This window comes from Notechis scutatus, chromosome 1 (assembly GCF_049901735.1).
Source record: "Notechis scutatus isolate UNSWTSFEM ecotype Mainland chromosome 1, rNotScu1.2, whole genome shotgun sequence".
NCBI classification, from domain to species: domain Eukaryota; kingdom Metazoa; phylum Chordata; class Lepidosauria; order Squamata; family Elapidae; genus Notechis; species Notechis scutatus.
Window position 1 is genome coordinate 65,347,628 of NC_142009.1, and position 23,436 is coordinate 65,371,063.

Sequence of the window (23,436 nt, forward strand, 5' to 3'; positions counted from 1 at the left end):
TTTATACTATGACTCAGAATTAGCCAGCCATTACACACTCAATATTTTGTTCAAGAAAAAACTTGCATGCGCAGTTAGTAAATATTATGTTTTCTAAATGTAATAGTCTTAAAAGGGACATCAAACTAATAAGCTACAAAAAGCAAGAATAGAGTTCATATAGTAAGCTGGCCTACTCCAAGCAATTCTGTCAAAACAAATCAATCTCAGTTCACAAATGTAGACTAAATATTTTACTGAACACTTTAAAATACTGATATGAATGACACAAATTTTGTTCTTTAGTTTGTTAAAAGTGTCTCAGAACGGATTTCAGATGGTTCCTTAATAAATTCTATGGAGGATTAAGACAGTTATCTCAATAGATTTGTTGGGGTGGAAGCTGAATTTCATGGGGCTAAGACTATAGTACTGGGAATTTATGCCCCAAATGAGGACAAAGTGATTTTTTTTTACTTTTTAACTGGACAAAAACTCATGGAGATATTACTGAGTCTTTTTTATGAACAAAGTTTTTTTTTAATCTGATGAACAATCTATAGAAAAATTGGAATTCTGGAGAATATACCAACTTTTCAGAAAGACGTGTACCCTTCCCAAGAAGAGATATGATTTGGATTTCAAAAACTGACCAATAAGATCTCTAAACTATAGATTATATCAAAGATTTTTCCTGGTCATATCCTTGTGATTTTAGTTTATAAAAGAAAATCTACTTCTTCTAGATCAGGGGTGTCCAACCTTGGCAACTTTAAGACTTGTGGACTTCAACTCCCAGAGTTCCTCAGCCAGCTGGCTGAGGAACTCTGGGAGTTGAAGTCCACAAGTCTTAAAGTTGCCAAGGTTGGACACCCTGTTCTAGATGGAGATGAAATGAAACATTGTTACAGAATGTATTTCTGCAGTGTGGGTTTTTTCTTAAAAAGACATTTAAAAAGTGATGTCAGAACTGTGTTGGACATTCTAGAATATTTGAATGAAATTGTGTTTCTACACAATGAAAAAGCAAGCTGCATATTTTTAGATGTAGAGAAAGCTTTTGATAATCTGAATTGGATTTTTCTATTAAAAGTTTTGGAAGATCTGAATTTTGGAGGCAATTTTATAAAAATGGGTAAAGTTGATCTGTACTTTACAGAAAGCACTAATTATTGTTAATCTTTGAGATACAGAAAGGAACAAGAAAGGGCTACCTACTGTCTCTTTTATTTATTTCAGTGTTTGAAATTCTGAATAGAGACATAGGAGAGGATAAAAAGATGGTGGGAGTAAAAATTAAAAAAGGAATGTAGAAGTTAAGAGCTTTTGCAGATGATTTAGTCCTGGTTTTAGAAAATCTCTAAAAGGGGCTTGAATTATTAATGGGAAAACTAAAGGAATTTGATGTATTAGCTAATTTAAAGTCTAATAAACAGATGATAAAAATATGAAAATAAGAAATGAAATAGATTTTGATGAATATAACACTTTTGAGATTGAGAAAAAGGTGAAATACTTGGGTATTCATTTGACAAATATAAATTGTATGTTATTTCAAAATAATTACAGTAAAACATGGAATGAGTTTAAAAGATGCGTTAAGATGGGAGACAATATAGCTTGTCATTGTTGGGGAGAATTTGTGTTAATAACATGAATGTTTTGTCTAGAATGCTATTTTTGTTTTAGACAATTCCCATTTTGACAATTGATATAACAATTTAAAGGATGTCATAAAGATATCTCACATCTTTTGTGTGATGGGAGAAAAAAATCATGAATTAAATATAAGGTGTGTTACAAGATGCAAAAGGAAAAAGAGACATTTTGACAATACATACTCTACATTCATGGGAATATGACACATAGGTATTGTCAATTATCCTAAAAACGCAAGTCGGAAAAATGTGGGGACATTGTTATGTTTTTAAAAAAGCAAAACTAACATATTAAGAAAAAGTATGCCTAGTTTTTATCATCCTTTATTTTTGAGAAATTCATTTTTCAACATGATATCCTATAGTTTTTGATTCATAATGCCACTAAGGTATATGACTCAGTTTTCCAGCCAGATTATGAGGCAGTACCTACATTCCATAGTGTGAAGAATTTGATCTACCTTTCTCCTTCAAGAACCAGGTGTACAAGGAAAGCTATCATCTGTCGCAGTTTCTTCAAATGTGACAAGATGACAATTTCAAGAAAGCCTAGTCAGTATTCTAATTAAAGTTCTACCTTCTGTTTTGTGTATAGTTATCATAAGAGCTAACTAATTTGTGTTCTGAATCCATATCAATATATGTAGAAATATCCTACACAGACCGAGGCTTTAATTTTTAACTAATTATGATTTCTTCATATTTTTTCAACCATCAAGTCTTTCTAGAATAAGCCTCTCACTAGGAACGCTGTTTTGGATTGTTGCTGCTGCATGACACGCTTAACACATGTCAGCAAGGAACAATAATCACATTATTTCTTGTCAAGCCATTTCAGCTTTTGCTGAAAAAGATGGATTTACTAAAACAAAAACAGAGAGGAAAAGAGGTGATTTGAGGTAAAACTTTGAACCTGAACTTATTATGACTTTAAATGTGCTTATGAAAGAAAACATTTTCCATACAGATTTGCTGAGGATCAAAACAGCTCCTTCTTAAAACTAGCCTTATTTTTAAGAAGCCATATTTCTATTTGCAACTAATAAAATCAATTTTCTCAATAAAATAAGAAATAGTAGCATAAAAAATTATTTGACCCAACTAAATAGCCCAACAGATTAATGGAGAAGCAAAATTTGTTTAAAAAAACCATCAATCCAATTAAACTGAAATTATACTTCATAAACAATTAAAGTGTTGTTACATATTTATTACAGCAGAAGGTATCTATGAAGTGTGAAAGACTACAATTCCCAGCAGCATGGTTAATGGCCATACTGGTAGGGAATTCTGAAAGTAATAGGCCAACATATCTGGATAGTTGTTATAATTCATTATATATAATCATTTGGGATTCAAGTCACCCATTTACTCCATCAGTGAAATCCTTATGCAATATAATATTAAAGCAGCTACCATTTTTAAAGGCTCTTTAATTACCATTCTGCTAATGTAGAAGCCGCATGTTGAGAACTTGGTAAAACACTTAAGATCAAAGAAGGCATCCCAACCATGACAAAATATACATCTTTATAAAATAATATAACTTATGATATTTCTCTTGCCTTTTTTCTCCTCAAATTCTCTTTAAAACTACTTAAATCAGTGGTAAGCAACACACGGCCTTCCAGATATTACTGAATTACAACTTAAAGTAATCCAGGCAACACAATTAAGAGTAAGGGATGCTGGAAGTTCAGCAACATCTGGAGAACAGATTCTTGATTTAAACTTCAATTAGCTTCAGTCTAGTTTTGGAGTAGTGTGTTGGCTGTATATATTGTGCTAAGTTCTGGTTTGCTTAGCCATAAGCCGAATCAAACACAAACCCTAAGCTACAGTGACAGAATTCACATAAATCAAATGCAAACAATCCATGTTTGGCTTGTCCTGCAGAAGGCCTGGCATGGAGGCTTGACCTGAAGCTCTTGCTGAGAAGATACATCTTTAGAAAAGCCCTAATTACTTCATATTCCTGCCACAGTTGTCCTGGAGCTTTTCTATAAGCCAAAGAGCTAATTATGTTTGGCTGTTGTCTGCTTTTCTCTATCAGGAGAGGTACAATTAGTAGTAGTACTACCAACATTGAAGACAGTTCTTTTCAATCAGCCTCTTATGTCAGTTGCCTTTACTAAAACCAGACACATTTCATTCACAAATCTGGAGGGATGATATGCTGGAATTCCCCCACTTTGACGGTTGATATATACAGCAAACAAGAAGTCAAATCTATGGAACACATTACTGTGCTTTGAAATTTTATACTGCTGTGAAGCCTGCCAAAAATTACTAACACCTATACTAAGCAAATCCATTTTATTTTATGCCAGATATCTTTAAAAAATAAACACTTCAAGGGTCATTCCATTAGTGACTGTTTCTTTCAGTGGCTACTACAATAAGGTAGCAACTTTTGAGGAAGAACTACTTCATGATTTAGGAGCTATTCTGGGTTCTTATGCTGTATTTATGTACTGTATTATTACAGGTAGTTCTTGACTTACAACCACAATTGAGCCCAGAATTTATGTTGCTAAGTGAAAACTTTGTTAAGTGAGTTTGCCCCCATTTTACAACTTTTCTTGTCACAGTTGTTAAGTGAATTGCTACAGTTGTTAAGTTAGTAATATGATTGGCTTCCCCATTGGCTTTGCTTGTCAGATGGTCACAAAAGTTGATCACATGACCCCAGGACACTGCAACTGTCATAAATACAAGCCAGTTGCCAAGAATTTGAATTTTGATCATGTGACCATGATCTGCAATAGTTGTGTGAAAAATGGTCATAAGTTACTTTTTTCAGTGCCACTGTAACTTTGAACTGTCACTAAACAAATTGTTGTAAGTTGAGGACTATCTGTAGTTCATATATCCATATTTTTATTGTATTTAATGTTTGTTTTTATCTCGGTTCTGACCTAATGATGTAAACATAAACTGCAAGTATCCTATAAGACCATGATGGTGAACCTATGGCACACGTGCCACAGGTGGCACACAAAGTCATTTCTGCGGGCCCCAGCCAAACTTACCTGCACTGGATATGTACGTGCCTCCCAGCTGATTTTTGGCTTGTTTAAGGCCTTTTTCGCCCTCCCAGAGGCTCGAGGGAAGTCACTGCAGCCTTTGGAGGTCGAAAAATAGGCCCGTTTCATCACTACCAGCATTTCCGGAAATACCAGAAGTGACAAAACGGGCCCATTTTTCGGCCTCCAAAGGCTGCAGAGGCTTCCTTCGAAAGGAGGCTGAAAAAGGCCTCAAACAGACCAAAAATCAGCTGGGAAGCGCCCAGTGCAGGTAAGGGGTGGCGAGGGAGTCATGCGTGCATGTGCAGCGGGTGGGGGTCGCACACACATTGCCTTCTGGGTGCTGGCCCGCGTGCACATGTGCACACAATTTTCAGCACAGAAATTCAAAAGGGTTAGCCACCACTGCTATAAGGCATAGTCTTGATTCTAGGTCTACAATAAAATCACAATGCTCATTATAAATGCTTTGTCCTAATGTTCAGAATGATGCTATCTCAACACATGCATTTTCTGCCACAATACATTTGTTTTCAAATGTCATACAATTCTTTTTGTTGCACTACACAGATTGACACCCTCTTCATCTCCTAGAAACTGTCAAATAGATTAAATGCATATAATTATAATTGACTTGGTTTAAGATGTCACCTGATGCAAACAATGGACAAAAGAATATTGATGCTTTGAATGACTGCTGTTGGTCTTCCTGATCAGATAATAGACCTACCTACCTGGAGAGGAGCAAACCCTTGTGCTCAAAGCAGTTTATATAAAGAACTGGTGATGTTGAAATGAAAGTAGATGAAAACCAGACAACTGAGGCTTTGGATCAAATTATCTGCAGTCACAATTAAGATGGGAAAGGAAAACCAATGGCCCTGTTCCCTAATCCTGCCTGACTCAGTTACTGGAGAGAAGGGAGAGTGGATAGTGTGATAAAGGAACATCTGAAAATAGTTAAATTTAATACAGAACATACTGAGTCATGCACACGGTTAAACTAGACTTCCAAAAAAATGAACTGAAGAGAAAGCTGCTAAAAAGGAAATCTTTGTGTTAGAGAACTCACTACAATAGAGAATAGTCCCCAATTACTGACCAGCTCCAGTTGCCAAACTATACCTCCAGCTATCAACCCAGCCAATAGACAAGTTTCCAGTGATGTCATGAAATCTTGCTTATAATCTCCTGGTGTGACAGCATATGGGATACCAGGATGATCTATGAGAAAATGGGTATAGCATGCCAAGAATTGCATACAATTACATAATTGAAGTATATCTGCTGTTAGAACAACCAGAAAGAAGCTCTTAGTTGGTTAGTAACTGACTAGATTAAACATGTAGAAACAGGGTTTCTCCCCAACTAGTTTTACTCTATGTGATGCTGATGTGGGATTGGTGTTTGTTTGTTTGTTTGTTTATAATATATAATTCTAAAATACAAAAGACAATAGTAGGGAAACAGGGGGAAAGGAAGGGATTTCCAACTCCCATTGGTGCAGTAGAATAAGATAATGGCAACAAACCTCAACTTTTCACTTTTACACAATAATGTAAACTAGCCATTTCTATAATAACAAACCTATTAATCAAATAAAACTCAAAACCAAAGTTTCATTTTTTTCTACTTCAAACACAAAGTCCAGAAGTGGTTTCCAAGTAGAAACAAAAGAATTTGTATTTTTTGACCTTTGATCAAAGCGGTCAATTTGGCCATCTCTGCTAACCTCCTCCTTCTATTTTCCCTACCACAACAATCCTGAGTTGGATTGGTGGGTTGGATTGAGAGTGAGCAAATGGTTCAAAATTACCCATCTGGTTTTCGTGCCCAAGGCAGGATTAGAACTCACTCTCTTGGTTTCTAGCCTTAAAACTACTAGACCTGTGATGGCAAACCTATGACATGCGTGACAGAAATGCCATGCAGAGCCATCTCTCCGGGCACACCAGCCATCGCCCATTGCTCTTCTGGGTTCTGGTGTGCGCATGCGCGCTGGCCAGCTGGTCTTTGCACACACGGAAGTGCCGGAAACCGGAAGCTGCTCTTCCAGTTTCCAATGCTCCTGTGTGCATGAACTGGGGAGCTGCTCTTCTGGTTTCTGGCACTCCCCCACGCACACATGCGCACTCCCATTTTGGCACTCAGTGCCAAAAAGGTTCGCCAACACTGCACTAGACCAAACTAGCTCATGGATTTTAAAAAATATGCAGTACTGTACCACTAGAAGGCGATAGGCACTCAATGAAACATAGTCTATTTGGTGAAAAAATGTGGGGAAAAAATGTTCATGACATCAAGGATTTGTTACAATGCTATCATAAATTGATATTAGAAAGCTGTATAAGGAAAATCATATTTCTCTTGGTTGTTTGTATTCCTAATTCTAAAAAAAAAAAAAATACACTGAACAACTGTGTCCATTCCATGAAATATGTAGGGTAAGACTGTCAATAATCACTTTTCAAAGAGAAGTTGTCAGCTTCCATTTTCTCCAAGAGCAATAGCTAGGTAAAGACTTGGGCTAGATATACCGAAGGGCATCGACCAAATCATACAATATTAAAATATATCACGTGAATCTAACCCTGTAAGCATCCAGAATCACTGTTTGTGAGTTGGACAGCCATATATGTTTGTTTAAAATAAATAATGTAAATAAATAAATAAATAAATAATCTTCTTTCTTCAGATTATTCAAGAAGCAAGAGATGAAGGAGAAGCATAGTTTAAAGAAGAATACTATCTTTAACATTGTCCATGAAAGGCCTCTGACTTGGTAATGACTGATCTAACTGCATCTTCTAGTGCCAGAGGTTCTTGTAAGTATATCTTCTGAGATATCTTGAATTTTTACATCTCTCTCTACAATAGTTCAGCGTGTCTGTCTGTCTAAGGATCTATGATGTTAGACAAATCTTTAGATTCAGATTTTAAAGTCAGACTGTACATTCAACATGTTCCATATTCTTTTTAAAAAGTGTTCTATGCTGATGTATGTTATAAATCATGGAACTTTTGTAAGGTCCAAAAATACATGTAGAACAAGTTGATGGCTTAAATACAAGTTTTTAGTTCCAATGTACTATATAGTTAAACTTTATTCTCAAAATAACGTAGACAGTATGAAAATGCTAAGTATGTTTTTTTAATTTTGAGAATCTATATTCAGCATGTATTATGGAAGACATACTGTAATAAATCAATCCCTAAACAATATATCTTTCTTGATCCTTTGTTTTGATATATAGAAAAAAATGGAGTCTGACTAAATCTTATCTTGAGAAATAAATCCCTGGTAGATTGACCTCTACATTTTCCAGGGCTTTAGGAACTAAAAAAACTCAAACCCATATATTAAGAATGCTTGCAAAGATGAAAAGATTAGTTCACAAGAATCCTGGGTTAAAAGTTCTCAGCTACTCTATGGTCTTGAATTAGATGATCACATATTTGATTATTCCTCTATGGAGCCCATAACTTATTTTCAGTGCACAACATCAACAATGGGCCATAATTCAGACAGCTGTTCCATATTTATTTTAAGCATATCTTCCAGTGTGCACTCTCAATCTATATTTACTGCCTATTGTGCAAACTATGCACTTTTAATTTCACCTGTTGTTTCCTCTAATAATTACTAACATGGCCCCAACTACCAATTCTCATTGTAAAGGATCAAAAGTGTGACCTCAGATTCTACCTAGTAAAGTAAGCAATCACATCATTTCAGCCTATTGAAAGATGGAGATGTGCCTGGGTAACATTTTTTGCCCAACTGTTTAGTTGAGAAAATAAAAAGACAGGTAGAAATTTTAGGCTATTTAACGGCAGGCCCCAAAAATTTCAGATATGGACTTCTGGCACAATCATGCTGTTGGAAAGAACATTCTAGGGTGGTCTTTGTAAATGTTGATCTTAGCATTCTTAGTTCCAGAGTGCCAGAACTTTGTTTTTTCTTAAATTCTCATACAAGTAATTCCTTCTTGAAACTGAGAAAACTGAATTCAAATTGAGAGCTATTAATTAAACTCTGGATCTAGAAGAATATACAGCAACATGAATTTAAATTGGCTTTCAATCAAAAAGTTCCTAATTCAGGTATCACACATGTAAACAAGCATGTGGTCAGTCTTAGTTTTCTCTCTTTTCTAATATAAAAATCAGATGATGATAAGATTTCTTGTTAAAATACATGTGAAGCAGTCTGAAACAAGGACACAAGCCAGGTGAAAGCAATAGAAATATTCTGCTTCCTGTATCAAACACAAGCTCTACCAAGGGTGTCAAACTGGCGGCCTGCGGGCCAGATGCCTCACACACAGGCTATATCCACCCCAGCTCCACAAGGCAAAAAAGTCACGATATGTCGCAGAACATCACATGATGCAATCAAGTTTGACACCCGTATTCTACAGATACCTAGGCCGCTACTGAACCAACTGGTCCCGGTTCATCTATTTCCATTATCAACCTCAGTAAAACCTTCCTTGAAAGCAACATATCATCATTTTGTGTAACCTTTTGTATATATATAATTATTTCTGGTGCTAGGGTTTACTTCATCACATTAAACACAGGGCTGGTAAAGTTGTTGAACCACAATTTATAGAACCCCTTTGTTAACTCTGTTGGATACAGCTCCAGGGAACTATAGCTTAGAAGAGGCTGGCTGAGGAATTCTGGGAATTGAAGTCCACAAATTTGAAAGTTGCCAAGTTTGGAGACCCTTGGCTTAGAATATCTGGAGAGCTCAATGGTTTCCATTCCTGAATTAAGGAGGAAATATTCCATGAGGGCCTCCTAGGACTTGCCAACACTATCGCAGCTGTTGGCTGCTTGTAAGAAAGGAGTCATAATTCCCCCTTCAACATTTAAAAATATCTTAAGTGACGCATATCCTCATTGACTGCCTTATTTGTTAAAAAAGTGACCTCTTAATTTCTTCTTATTACAAGTTTTCATTGTCACCATGTACAGGCTTTGAGCAGCACATGCTTGTGAATAGAGCATGCTTTCTAAAAACAATTTTTTTAAAGAAAAAAGAGGCATCAAAACTGGAAAATGTGGAAGTAGGCAAGCCAATCTTTTATATGCAAATATATAAGCAAGAAATAACATGTTTAAAGGAACATTCCCTAAAAAGGATTGCTAAATGAAAGAAACTGGTCATTTAGATGACATTTGTTATCCATTTCTTGAGCTCTCCTGGTGAAGTTTGGAAACCTATTGGATAGGAATTCTGGAGGTTGGGAAAAACTGCTATAGATCAAATGTTTTATAAAACATATAAAAATAAAGATGATAGATCACACAGTAGTCATTAACATGACAACAAAAACCTTAGGTTTAGTAAGAGCTTCTAATGGAGAAAAAAACTGAAACATAAAACCTCTTGTTCGTAATATTTAATATTAAGCAATCCATATCCTGCAATATACAAGATAGTGAAGCTTTTATCACTATCAGCAAGTAACTTCCGCTGCACATATTTTATTTTAGCATCCAGCTCAACTACAGTTAATCACTGAAGTTGCTTTCTTTTAAAAAAGCTAAGTGGCCAGTATTGTAATACATTTTAATAAAATGCTAAATGCAATGGTATATTGCCAACAGTAGAAGTGCTTACTACTGACATGTCAGTGGTATGTGGACATGCCCTTTGGAGACAGGGAAAGGATGGAGAGGGAGGGATGTTGCCTAGGGAATGGTCAGATAAGAACTATCTTGAAGCTGCACCATGGGCAGAGAAAAGGGCTCAAAAAGGACCAGAAATAAGTTATCAGATTCTAAATGAGACAGTGTGATTTTTAATTTCAGACTTGCAAGATTCTGTTAATGCAGCCTCACAATAAAGTAGAAATACCTCATCTGGTTGTGTTTCCTGTCTGATCTAGGCCAACATGAAAGCACAGTACAAGGTATTTTCCTACTACTACTTGGATCAAAGTAATCAAAACCAGCTCTAGAAGTTCCTCTATCTATCAGAGTGGTTTTGAGGAGAAAATGATTTTTGTTGTGACTGAGCTTCTGTTCTTGAAGTTCCATAGATTGCTGAAAAGGGGTTGATCTGCTGTTATTCAATTCAAATCCATTGTTATTATTTTTAAAACTTATCTATATCACAAAATTAATAGACAGCATTTTGCTATCAAAGATTCTAAAGTCCTTGTACCTGTGGAAGAATCCTGAAGACGTCATCTGATCCCAGAGCATCACAATATTCTGATACAGGACTATGCACAAATTTATTTATTGATTTGATTTGATTGGTCAATCGCTTACAAAATAATAGGTATAAGTATAAACATGAGTAAGAATACAGGAAATAGGTACAAATAAATGGGGACAATAGGACAGGAACTGTAGGCACAATTGTGCACTTATGCCTCTTAGGAATGGGGTGAGGTCAATAGTGGATAGTTTGAGGTTAAAGGAGTGGGGGTTAGAGGATGTAACAACAGAGTCAGGTAGTGCATTCCAGGCACTGACCACTCTGTTGCTGAAGTTGTACTTTCTGCAATCAAGTTTATATTGAGTTTGTATCTATATTGAGTTTGTATCTGTTGTGTGCTCTTGTATTGTTGTGGTTGAAGCTGAAGTAGTCATTGACTGGTAGGACATTGTAGCAGATAATTTTTTGTACTACGCTTAAGTCCAACCATAGGCGGCGTAGTTCAAGATTGTCCAAGCCCAAAATTTCAAGCCTGGTGATACAGGGTATTCTGTTGCAAGCAGAGGAGTGTAGTACTCTTCTCATGAAATACTTCTGGACTTGCTCGATTGTATTAATGTCCGATATACAGTGCGGATTCCAAACTGATGAGCTGTATTTGAGTATTGGTCTAGCAAAAGTTTTGTATGTCCTAGTTAGTTATTCAGTATTTCCGGTATATAGTTTTGAATCAATCCGTTCTTGTAATATCAAGAAACCAATGACAATCCTAATCATAAAATTGGATTAAGTCTTAATAATTCTGAAGGGTGGTTCTGAAGTTATGCTTTAGGGATTCCACAGGGCTCCATCTGATCTTCCATGCTATTCAGTTTTTTACACAGGGCCATCTGGTATTGCAAACTGAGGTTTTCACATATACATTCAGCCCACTTTTTTCATGACATCCAGGAGAATTCCACAATTATTTATTTTGTGCACAATCAATCCTTTCATTCTTTCCCCACAAAAATCTCACGAAGTTGGCTAAAACTGCAAGAGAGAACAACTGATCCAGTTGCCCAGTGAATTACCATGGCTAAAGATGAACTGGAATCTGAACCTTCCCTGTCTTAATCCATCACACCAGCTCTTGTTTTTCTGGAAGACAAATAAAACCTTTGCATGTTGTATTCCAAATTAATGTCTCTTTCAAGCTGAACTCAACCATTAGTGAATTCCCAGATATGTCCATGTAGTGATTTTGGCAACAATACAGAAGTCGTTTACTACCGATTTTCACTTATTATAATAACATACCTTCCTTTTAACTTTTGTTTGTTTATTTCACTGCAGCATTTCAGCCATACTTACTCTGATATGATGTTGCAAGCTGATCCTGGCTCATTCTTAGAGGTAAAGAACTCTCTGTGGACTGTTCGCCTGAGAGCACTTTCTTTGACGGATAGTACTTAGGCTTGATAACATATTCATGTGTTTGGCCATGATGCACATTCATCATCAAACTCTGGGATGAAAGAGGAATAATTCTGTTTGAAGAAATAAGAAAAATAGAGAAATTGATAGGAAAACATTTCATTGGTCAGAAATGAAATTAATAACATAAACAACAAATAATTTCTAAGACTATAGCAACATATTTAAATCTTGATGTTAAAAAAAATAAGCTAAGCAAACTTGCTATGTGATAGTTGCAAACATACAAGAAAACCCCAACCCTTCCTTCTTACAATTGAACCCTAGTAAGTGCCCATCTTTCCAATGATTGTGGAAGACTTAAAGCTTGCAGTTCACCAGGGTGCAAAACGTAAGTATGTACTTCAGCCCTAAGCTTAGAAGAGCAATGGGGAAAAAGGAGGAGAAAAGGGGAAAAAAAGATAAGTCCCATATGCTACTGGAATAAATCCAATCTTTAATACAATTACACTGGATTCTGAAAGAGATTCAAATACTTAATTAACTGAACATTTTTTCTAATGCAGCATCTTTGATTTTCAGAGATTATAAAGAATAAGTAACATTCAATTCTTGGTATGGACAAAAGCCTGCAACATATCAGTAGTCTACCCACCATTTAAATCAGCAGCCAAGAACATATAATAAAACAAGAATACGAAGAAGTAGATTTACTTCTTTTAGATCTTTATTTAATTGCATGAGGTTAGCAAGAATTTTTGCCTTTGACACTGTAATAAAAACCACAATGAAATTGCTACTTCTTCCTCCTAAAAAGTATATTACTAAAATGAAGAAAGCTTGGAAAGCTAGGGGTACATTTATTTAATGTAAAAGGATTGTGAGTGTTTTTCAGTTGTAGCATTCAAATAAATTTGTGATTTTTTTTCCTGATTTTTCATATTTTAATTTTCACGCGCGCGCTTCCCCCCCATCTTTCTCCAGCTGATGGTTCTAGGGGTTCTACTGAAAATCAAAAGATGCTGTAAGTATAAAGCCTCCTAATTGCTCCCAAACAATTTAGAAGCTTTCTTTTCCTTATTGATATCATTAATCTTTTAGAGTTTTTTGGAGTAGAAGGCTATGACAAACTGAACAAATCATCATCATCATCATCTTGATCACACATTAAACATTTATATTTATATATTGGTTCCATTCATACATAGTAATGATGATTGCTGGCTTAATGCCATTATATTTTTTTCTCTTGTGAAAGCTATAGCCTAGCCATTTAGGCCTATTGGTTTCACAAAGGTTCACCATTTTTTGTATAAGTTGCTTACATTTACAGGAGTTATTAACTTGGAATTGATAGCAACATTTTGACATACATAAAACTTGTAACAAGAAAACCACACATTTCAATAATCAGCCTTTTATCATCAGTTCAAAGTTTCAGCTATGTATATGAATAGACAAAGGTTTAAAACTTGCTCTTAACACCAAAGGGCATTTTAAAGTCAATATATGGGATCCAACAGTGGCCAAACACAATCAATGGGTCCTGAAAACTTAACACTCCATACATTGCTTTTAGGCAGATAGAAATACTGTGGGAGTTGTGTTGGCCTCCTTGTTGAAACAAATTTAAAACCACTACAGTTTATAGTATAAGCTCAAATATCATTCATCTAGAGCTCAAGAAAATTATCCTGATATATAAAAAAAAAACCTTGGACTCCCTTTATCAAACAGTTATGACAGGCAGAGTTGAGAAAAATAACTTTTGGCAAGGAAAATGATGTCTAGACTAAATAAGCCAGTCCTAACTTGAGCTTTCTTTTATAAATGAATGCTATTTATTGGAAGTCTTATACTTCCTTAAAGAAGCTGCCCCCCCCCCACACTTTTTTTCAAACCATGGCTTAAGATTCTAAATGGCAATGCATATTTTCTAATTTAAATTTGTTGGAATATTGCCATTCTTAGTATATCTCTTTTCATTACAGAATCTGCTCTCGTGCAGTTAATTTACATATAATAAACAATGAAAGTCTGTCAAAAGTAGCATACATTGTTCCACAATAAACTGCCAGCATAACAAATTCAGCCAAGAATCAAAAACATGTTGCAAAATAACAAACAGAAACCGACTAGTAGGTATTATTGGCAACTTTCTGAGAAGCTATATACTAACTGGGTCAGCACTATTAGTTCTGCAGCAAAATGGGAACTGTCTGTTCCAAATAACTGGCAAACAAGCCTTCTTGCTACTAAAAGAGGCTGTCTAGGAAAGATGTAAATCTTGTTCCAGCCATGAACGGCAGGGCTCTTTTGCTTTAATCACTAGAGTTGTTACTGCTGTTTCCAGTTAATAGAATAAATTGGGGTTGAATACTACATTCCTTGGTAAGGAAATTCAAATCACCCAACAATTAAGTTTGTTAAATATGGTATAACAGGGGTTTATGGTATAACAGGGACTGAGTTCACCTAGAATGACAGAAACTAGTTTCAAATCCAGCTTCAGTCATGAAAACTCTCAAGACGTTTTTGGGCCAGTTGCCGAGAGAGAGAAATGGAGGGACACCTTTCCTGAAAGGTAAAATAAAAATCCAATAAGCCAACGAATAGAATCATATGTTTCTTCTTTTCTTCTTCATGAAAAAAAAGAGAGAAAGAGAGGCCCAGTTTGAGGAAGCAGTTCAGGCATCAGGCTAGAAACCGGGAGACCAAGAATTCTAGGCACGCCTTAGGCATGAAGTCAGCTGGGTGACCTTAGGCAGATTCCTCTATCTCAGATTTGGGAAGGAAGCAATGACAAAACACTTTGGAAATATAACTAGGCAAACTGCAGGGACCTGCCATGTCAGTTGCCAAGAGTCAACACTGACTTGAAGGCACACACAAACACACTTCTTGGTGTAGAGGCCTTAAAACATTCCAAGGGAATTCAAGAAGTTTGAACAGTCAATACTAAGTAAACCCAATATTGTTTCTAAGACAGGTGGTATTCAGCAGGTTCTGATCAGTTCTGGAGAACCGGTAGTGGAAATTTTGAGTAGTTTTGAGAACCGACAAATACCACCTCTGACTGGCCCCGCCCCATCTATTTCCTGCCTCCTGAGTCCCAGCTGATTGGCTGAGTCTTCTTTGGAAAGCAGGTTAGTGGGGTGGGAAGGGAATAGGATTTTGCAGTAACCTTCCCCCAGCAGTGGGGAGGGAATGGATATTTTGCAGTATCCTTCCCCTGCCATGGCCACAAAGACACACCATGCCCACCAAGCCATGCCCCCAGAACCAGTACTAATTTTTTTTTGAATCCCATCACTGATTTAAGAGTTCCACAATACTTCTTAAAATATATTCCTACAATAACTCTATGTGGACACCAAAGTACGTGCATCCATCAGAGTTATTAAATCTGGATTGCAACAGTGCAGTGACAATAAAGCTTTGCAGCTTCTTGCGTTTCTTTGCTGCCAACCAGTAGTCATCCATCCTTTTTTGCACCTAGACCCTGGAAGTCCTACTACATGTCTTAACTGAGATAGTTAAGAGTTTTAAAGAGTATTTCTTCAATGGCTTTGGACTAATGAGTCTACAGCTGAAATTTGAAAAAAATATGAGTGCTCCTACAATCCAGCTACTTGAGAAAGAGAAGAGAAAGCCTGTTCAAAGGGCAGACTAGGAGGATGTTGCCTTTGAAGTTTTCAGCCTCAAGGATCCTTCCCACTCCCCATCATTATTTTGTTTTATTTTTTCCCAAAAATATTGGGGTGACCCACTATTTTACATTTTTAAAGAGTGCCTACGAAGCAATGTGGGGAAGAGAGGTGATGCCAGCAAAATGCAAGCTTTTGCATTTTTAAAATGTAATGTAAATTAATGGAATGTAAAATTAATAAAGGTGGATATGTTAGGAGAATCAACAGCTACTATGACATTTGGATGCTTATACCAGGGATCTGCAACCTTAAACACTCAAAGAGCGATTTGGACCCATTTCCCACAGAAAAGAAAACACCAGGAACCAATAATTTAACAAACCGGTATGACTGGGTGGGCATGGCCAACTCCACGTCACTCACTCCCACTCAGTCACCTCCTGCTCTGGAATATGGAGTGAGTCTCCATCCCCTGGCATTCCCAGCCAGTGGTGGGATCAGCTGACAGGAGCCACAGCAGAGGGCCGAAAGAGCTGCATGTGGCTCCAGAGCCACAGGTTGCAGATCTCTGGCTGATACCAAAATACTAAGAAAGGAAGCTATATATAATAATCTGTTATGTAACATTAAAAATATTTTATGATAACAGAAACAACAGAAACAATTCTAATGTAATAGATGTGATGCATCTGAGTATAGATACAGAATGCTGTGACATTCTCATCAGTGAAATGTGATAAATAGTCTTGCATTCCAAGTCATAAATATTATAAGCACAATAAAAATACAGACTCTTTTTAAATGTTGCTTGTTAGAAGTATATTTCAGGTGTTGGCAATAGGTATATAATTTACATTGAGGTTCTATTTATTACTCTGCAGCCAAAAACCTTTTAAAAAAATCTCAGTTTTTCTACTTGTCCTGATCTTTCTTTTTCTTTTAAAATTGTGGCTAGCAAAATAGATTCATTAAAAAAAGAAAAGAAAGAATGCCCAGATGAGTTTTAGTTCCCAGGTAGCTACAATTAGCCCTCAATTCACAACTGCTCATTTAACAATGGTTCAAAATTATGATGGCCTCATAAAGTGACTTAAGATCCGTCCTCAAAATTACGATTGTCATACCACCTCCATAAGTCATGTGGTTGCAATTCAGGCATTTGGCAACCGGCTTACATTTATGACAATTACAGCATCGAAAGGTTATGTAATTGCAATGTGTGGCCTTTCCAGCCATCTTCCATCAAGTAAAGTCAATTGAGGAAGTAGGATTCGCTTAACAACCATGGTAAAAATGGTAGTAAAATCAGGTCTGATCACATGATGACTCACATTACACAACTGCGCTGACTTGTGATGAAAATTCCAGTTTCAAATGTGGTCATAATTTGTGGACTATTTGTATTTTATTATTTAGATTTCTAAGTTTCTTTAAACTTTTTGATTATATATAATGTTTCAAAGGTTTATGTTTATCTTAAGAAAATGTAAATATAGATTCTAAGTGTCTCCAGAACCAAACAGGACTAGAAATGATAAATCAAGAAACAAGCTTCTCTAACGTTTGATTAATAGGATATATTAAGGGATATTTGAAGATGATAACACAAGAACTCTGACCAGTACTTCTCCTTTCAAATGTGACCTTTAGATATACACTTTCACTCCTTCCTTGCTTTCTCCTACACATTATATTATAAGGGGGACAAAAACTGACTCTTCTGAGGGGTAAAGTGACCAGCAACCTAGATACTGTTTACACAATGGCTACTAAGTATGTAAGAATCCACTCGTACAACAGACTGATCCAAAAAATTTACTTAGTAAAAAAATAAAATTAAGCTTGAAGTCCTAAGTAATTAAAACCAGCAGCTAGTCAAGTCAGTAAAAGTTAGTTCTGAATATTTTCCCCCAAATCAAATGATTTTTAATCCATTTTTCTGAAAATTTCAAATTTTGAAGAACGAATGAGGATCTTATTAAAGTTTTTCATGAACAAGTACTCAGTCCTGACTGTATCATCTAGGGCAACTGTTTCTAATTTACAGCTCCCAGCAACTCTAGCCAGAATGGCTAAATATGTGGGAAACTGAGGGGTTTTTGTTGAAATAAGATTTTGAATTGAATTGATGATGTGGAAAGAACAATTGTTGCCAGTGAAAACTATAGGCAAACACATGATACGAAGGACACCACAGTTAAGGCCTCATGTAAGACCTACAAATACACCAAATAACAGTGGAAAACTCTTGAAGGCATAGAGGTAGAGAAAAAGTTGATTGAGAGTCATTTTCTCTGCCTGTGTAAGCATATCCTATTCTGTCCAAAGGTTGGCTCTGTATGAGCGTTGAAGCATTTCAGAATGCACAGTTTGTGTTTTACCCAATTCTTCTTGACTGTTTTTCTTCAAAATACACACAAAGTCTGTCTGTTTAAGACAGTTTTTTGAGGAATTGTGGCTTCTATGTGCTGCCAAAGACAACAAGCAAAAGACAATAAGTGGTACCATCAGTTTCATTTGTGGGACACTCTACCGAGAAAAGGGAATTTTTAAATAAGTATTATGAAACTGAATATAGAAGGGACTAAGATCAAGTTCATAGGAAAAACGTAGCTTCTGAAATACAGGTAGTTCTTGCTTAATAATCCTAATTGGGATTGACAACTCCACCCCAAAGCAAAGTGGTCACTAAACTAAAACTGCAGATTCTGGCTGAAAAAGGGCAAGACTAATCAGTTTTCACATCTGTTTTTGTTTGTTTCCTAACCACTCCTCTGGAATGCTCAGTGTCTGCCTACTGACTTGTACTCATCTAAAGCAATGCAAATGCCCCACAGCCCAGAACTAAAAGCTGCAGGCAGTCTACACAAACAGCTCACAGTATTCTCTGTAATCCCTTCCTCTCCAGTGCCTTTATATGAGGGGCGAGTAGGTGCTTAGCTCTTCTACACATCAAAAGCAAATTTTATCTGCAGCTGGAAAGGGTCAAGCAAAGACTAGATTGCTTGCAAAATCTTACCTTTTTTTCTCCCTCCCCCTCAAAGAGGAAGAAATTTCAAGAGAGTACTGTAAGTTTGCAAACAACTTACAGTAGCCCAGGTTGCCAGCATGATCACACTGCTTTCAATGTAAAGAAGAGGAAACAGCTTACTCTTTTACAGTGCCTTCCTCTCCAATCTCTCTGCTCTGCAGGTAGAGGTAGGTGGGTGGGAGAAAAAAAAAACACAAGTTAGGCATAGGATAATACATACTGATTTTTTGATCATGTAACTGAGGGAGGTTGCAAAGGCTGTAAATGGTCATAAATTAGCTGTATTTTTTTTCATCACCATCATGAGAATGAATGGTTACCAAATGGTAAGCAAGGAATACCTGTAAAGTAGAAAGTGATCAAGTCACCAAGAAACTGGTAGTTTCTTTTTAAAAAGTGTTTCAAAAAAAGTATGAAAGTTTATGTGCATAAGAAATTATGGTGTAAAAAAGTACATATTCTCAGATAAGATAACCTATATATACACAGTAGCAACTGGTAAGCTGCAAACACCAGGCTTCTCTAGCACTTCCTGTTCATCTTGCACTCACAGATGTATGTCCTATGTGCATTTTAAACAAAGAAGATATGACATTGCACATTATGTGCCCATGCAGTAGAACTACCCTGTTTCTCCAACAATACGGCCTCCCCCAATAGGAAGTCCCAGCATGTTTTATAGGCATGAAATGAAATTAAGCCCCCCCCCCCCCCAAAAAATTAAGGCCTATATTAAAACATGTGAAATGGGGGGGAAATGGCGGGGGCGCTTGCCGTTAGGAAGTACTTTTGTTGCACACCCAGATATGGTGCTGCCTGCGTTGACCCCGATACGAAGTGCCCCACCAACGCCGAGGTCAACATCCAAGCCGTCGCCGCCCGCCTGCCCGAAGATGTAAGGGGGGGGAATTAAGTCACCCTCCAAAAAGACGGCCTAGCCATTTTTTCGGGGCTCAAAAAAAAATAAGACCCGGCCTTATTATATGAGAAACACGGTATGTTTTGGACCAGGTACTAACTTATACTAATAACCAATTAACTTCACTTATAGAAGGGGCTCTAGTGTAGAACTTATCTAATTCAATTCCCATATGAGCAACTTGTTATTTTTGGTATCCAACCTAGGAGTTTGCTGCTTGTCAATAAGCTGCTGATGTCCTGGGTTTGTAAAGCATACAAATATTACAGTTGTTAACCTTTAATCCAGTGGTGGGATTCAATTTTTTTTTACTACCGGTTCTGTGGGCGTGGCTTGGTGGGCGTGGCAGGGGAAGGATACTGTAAAATCTCCAGTCAGAGGTGGTATTTGCCAGTTCTCCAAACTATTCAAAATTTCCACTACCAGTTCTCCAGAACTGGTCAGAACCTGCTAAATACCACCTCTGCTTTAATCTTACTTAGGAAACTAAATGATATACAGCCTGTTTTTCCCCAAATTTGTCACACTTTAATGAAGGGATGTACAAATAAATCTAGCCAAGAAATACTGTATCCTTGGCCTCAATCTTGGGATCAACACAGATAAAATATGTGAAAAATAATCTAGCTGTTCTGCTGTAAAAATAAGTGTAACTTCAGTCCAATATCAGCTTGCAAGAAGCAACTATAAGCTATTTCAGACGCAGGCTTGAACCAACAATGTCTGGAAGAACTTGGCATTCTTATTCCAAAACTACTTTGCCTATATTTTTTTTTAAGTGGTCTGGACCAAAAACCCAGACTGCATACCAGAAGTCTAGGAATATGTTGTTTTCTTATTTGCATTAGGTAAATGTAAAGTCTATAAATCATTCCTCTGGCTGTTTAGAAAATCTCTAGTGTCTTCTACAAATGCATTTTGTTTGTATTTTTTTATTTGTCTGGCTAGAAAGTAAAGAAACCTGTACTTCAAATACACATACATACACACTCACACAAACACACACACAGAGTCTAACCAAGAGCACCTGTAAATAGGACACCTCCCACGATGTTGCCAAATTTGAAGCATTTTGAAAAACCAGTCACTCAAAAATAAATAAATGAAAAGCAAAAATTCCATGGGTATGTCCAGTTCTTAGACAATTTAGTCTAAACTGCTCTAAACAAGCGGTCTGGATTTCTGTTGATATAATTAAATATTCCATATTTATTTAACAATACACTTCAGATCTGTCCAACTGTCAAGAGTCAACAAAACAATTCCACTAAAAAACACAGATGGAAACACATTAAAGCTACAGTTGGCATTTATTTAATGGCTTGATTTTTCTATATAAAAAAACATAAGATGGTAATCTTTCTCTGGGAAGGCAGAAAAATTATTTCTGCAAAGGCAGAAAAATGGAATGGCTTAAAAAAATACTTGATGTATGTGTCTGTGTAAATGTGTGTGTGTGTATATATGTGTGTGTGTGTGTGTACACACACACACACACACACACACACACACACATATATGCATGAGAGAGGCAATAAGGTGTCTGAAATTGCATCCTTAAACTTTGAGTTTAATTCTTTTGATTTAACATGCTTCATTATTGGATGTCTGGTCTAGGCTTTCTTTGTTCCTCCCACTCCTACAGACTTCAAAGCAGTACATGCTTGAATTCCCAAATATATTAGCCTAGTTTAAATTATCATCTTAAGCAGCAGTTACTGCCCATCGATCAAGAAACAAAAAGCAGAGGCACATACACACTGAGCCCCCAATAATAAATTAAAACAATACCACAAGACTAAGACTAGTAAAGTAAAGGCACTAACTGTGCCTTCTTCAACTGAACATAATTTCTTTGTATATAAAAAACTATTTTTGATTCCCAATTGTTTTGTCTCCACAAAGTTAAAAATAACTGTCAATATTGATGTCACCTTAATATAATAAAACAAACTCGAAATTACGATCTAGTTCAGCAAAATTATTTACTCCATTTTAATGGGGTAATAGAGCTTCATTAATATAAATTAAACAATCAGGCATACCAACAGCTACTATTATATCATGATGGTGGCATGGAAATTCTTACTAACCCACCATTAAAATATTAGTGGGGATGAGACAACAACAGAGGGATCTGATTGTCCACCATGTGAAAGCTGAACCACACAAATATTGCCCCTAAATTCTTGGCCAGCATTGAACTGATACAAAGTGAACTATTTTGATGCTAATCAGCACATGGAACCAGATAGGAAAAGTCTGTCTTAACCCTCTACAAAATCCACAAACTATAATTAAAAATAAACCATAAATAGATTCGTCCATACTACATGTAAGCCCCCATGGCACTAACTGCAACAATATATTTGTTAAAGTTAGAGTTATCACTTGACTTTACTCCAATAACTCAATGGGGCTTGTTCTTCATATTTGCCCCATAGCAGCAACTCTTGTCAGTTGGCTAAATGAGAGTGGCTGCCCCAATGTCACCCCATGTATTTCCTTGAAGTGAAGGTGAATTTATTTACCTACTCCTAGTCTGACAATTTGCCTACTACATCTCACCATCTATCATTTCAATGCTAAGAAAGGTCAGCTACCTGGACTGGCAGAAAAATCATTATTGATCTGCAAATACATATTTGCTTCATAAAGAAAAGCACAATGTAAATGTCTACTTTTAAGAGCAATTATTACACAAGATTATCATAGCTTTAATCTATCTGCAGTTTATAATAGGAATTGCATATTCAGGAAAAAGTGATTATTTCAGCAATGTAAAAACTTTTTTTATTGTTTCCTACTTTCTCCTTGCAGCAATCTTATAACACTTGTATAATATAAACTTCTCTAGTTGTTGCACAAAGGAAATACAGGTGAAACTCGGAAAATTAGAATATCGTGCAAAAGTTCATTTATTTCAGTAATGCAACTTAAAAGATGAAACTAATATATGAGATGGACTCATTACATGCAAAGCAAGATAGTTCAAGCTGTGATTTGTCATAATTGTGATGATTATGGCTTACAGCTCATGAAAACCCCAAATCCACAACCTCAGAAAATTAGAATATTACATGCAATCAATAAAACAAGGATTGTACATAGAACAATATCGGACCTCTAAAAAGTATAAGCATGCATATGTACTCAGTACTTGGTTTGGGCCCCTTTTGCAGCAATTACTGCCTCAATGCGGCGTGGCATGGAAGCTATCAACCTGTGGTACTGCTGAGGTGTTATGGAAGACCAGGATGCTTCAATAGCGGCCTTCAGTTCTTCTGCATTGTTCGCTCTCATGTCTCTCATCTTTCTCTTGGCAATGCCCCATAGATTCTCTATGGGGTTCAGGTCAGGCGAGTTTGCTGGCCAATCAAGCACAGTAATCCCATGGTCATTGAACCAGGTTTTGGTGCTCTTGGCAGTGTGGGCAGGTGCCAAGTCCTGCTGGAAAATGAAGTCAGCATCCCCATAAAGCTCGTCTGCAGAAGGAAGCATGAAGTGCTCCAAAATCTCCTGGTAGATGGCTGCGTTGACCCTGGACATAATGAAGCACAGTGGACCAACACCAGCAGA

General features: G+C 36.5%; 1 protein-coding gene across 2 annotated transcripts in view; it reads right to left on the minus strand.

Moving 5' to 3' along the window:
• LTBP1 (latent transforming growth factor beta binding protein 1) overlaps positions 1–23,436 on the minus strand; it is a 214,393-nt gene that overhangs the window by 134,044 nt on the left and 56,913 nt on the right. For both annotated transcript variants that reach the window (XM_026680806.2, XM_026680798.2), the window contains exon 4: positions 12,195–12,370. In XM_026680806.2, coding sequence (XP_026536591.2) covers positions 12,195–12,370 — 176 coding nt within the window. The remainder of the gene's footprint in view (positions 1–12,194; positions 12,371–23,436) is intronic.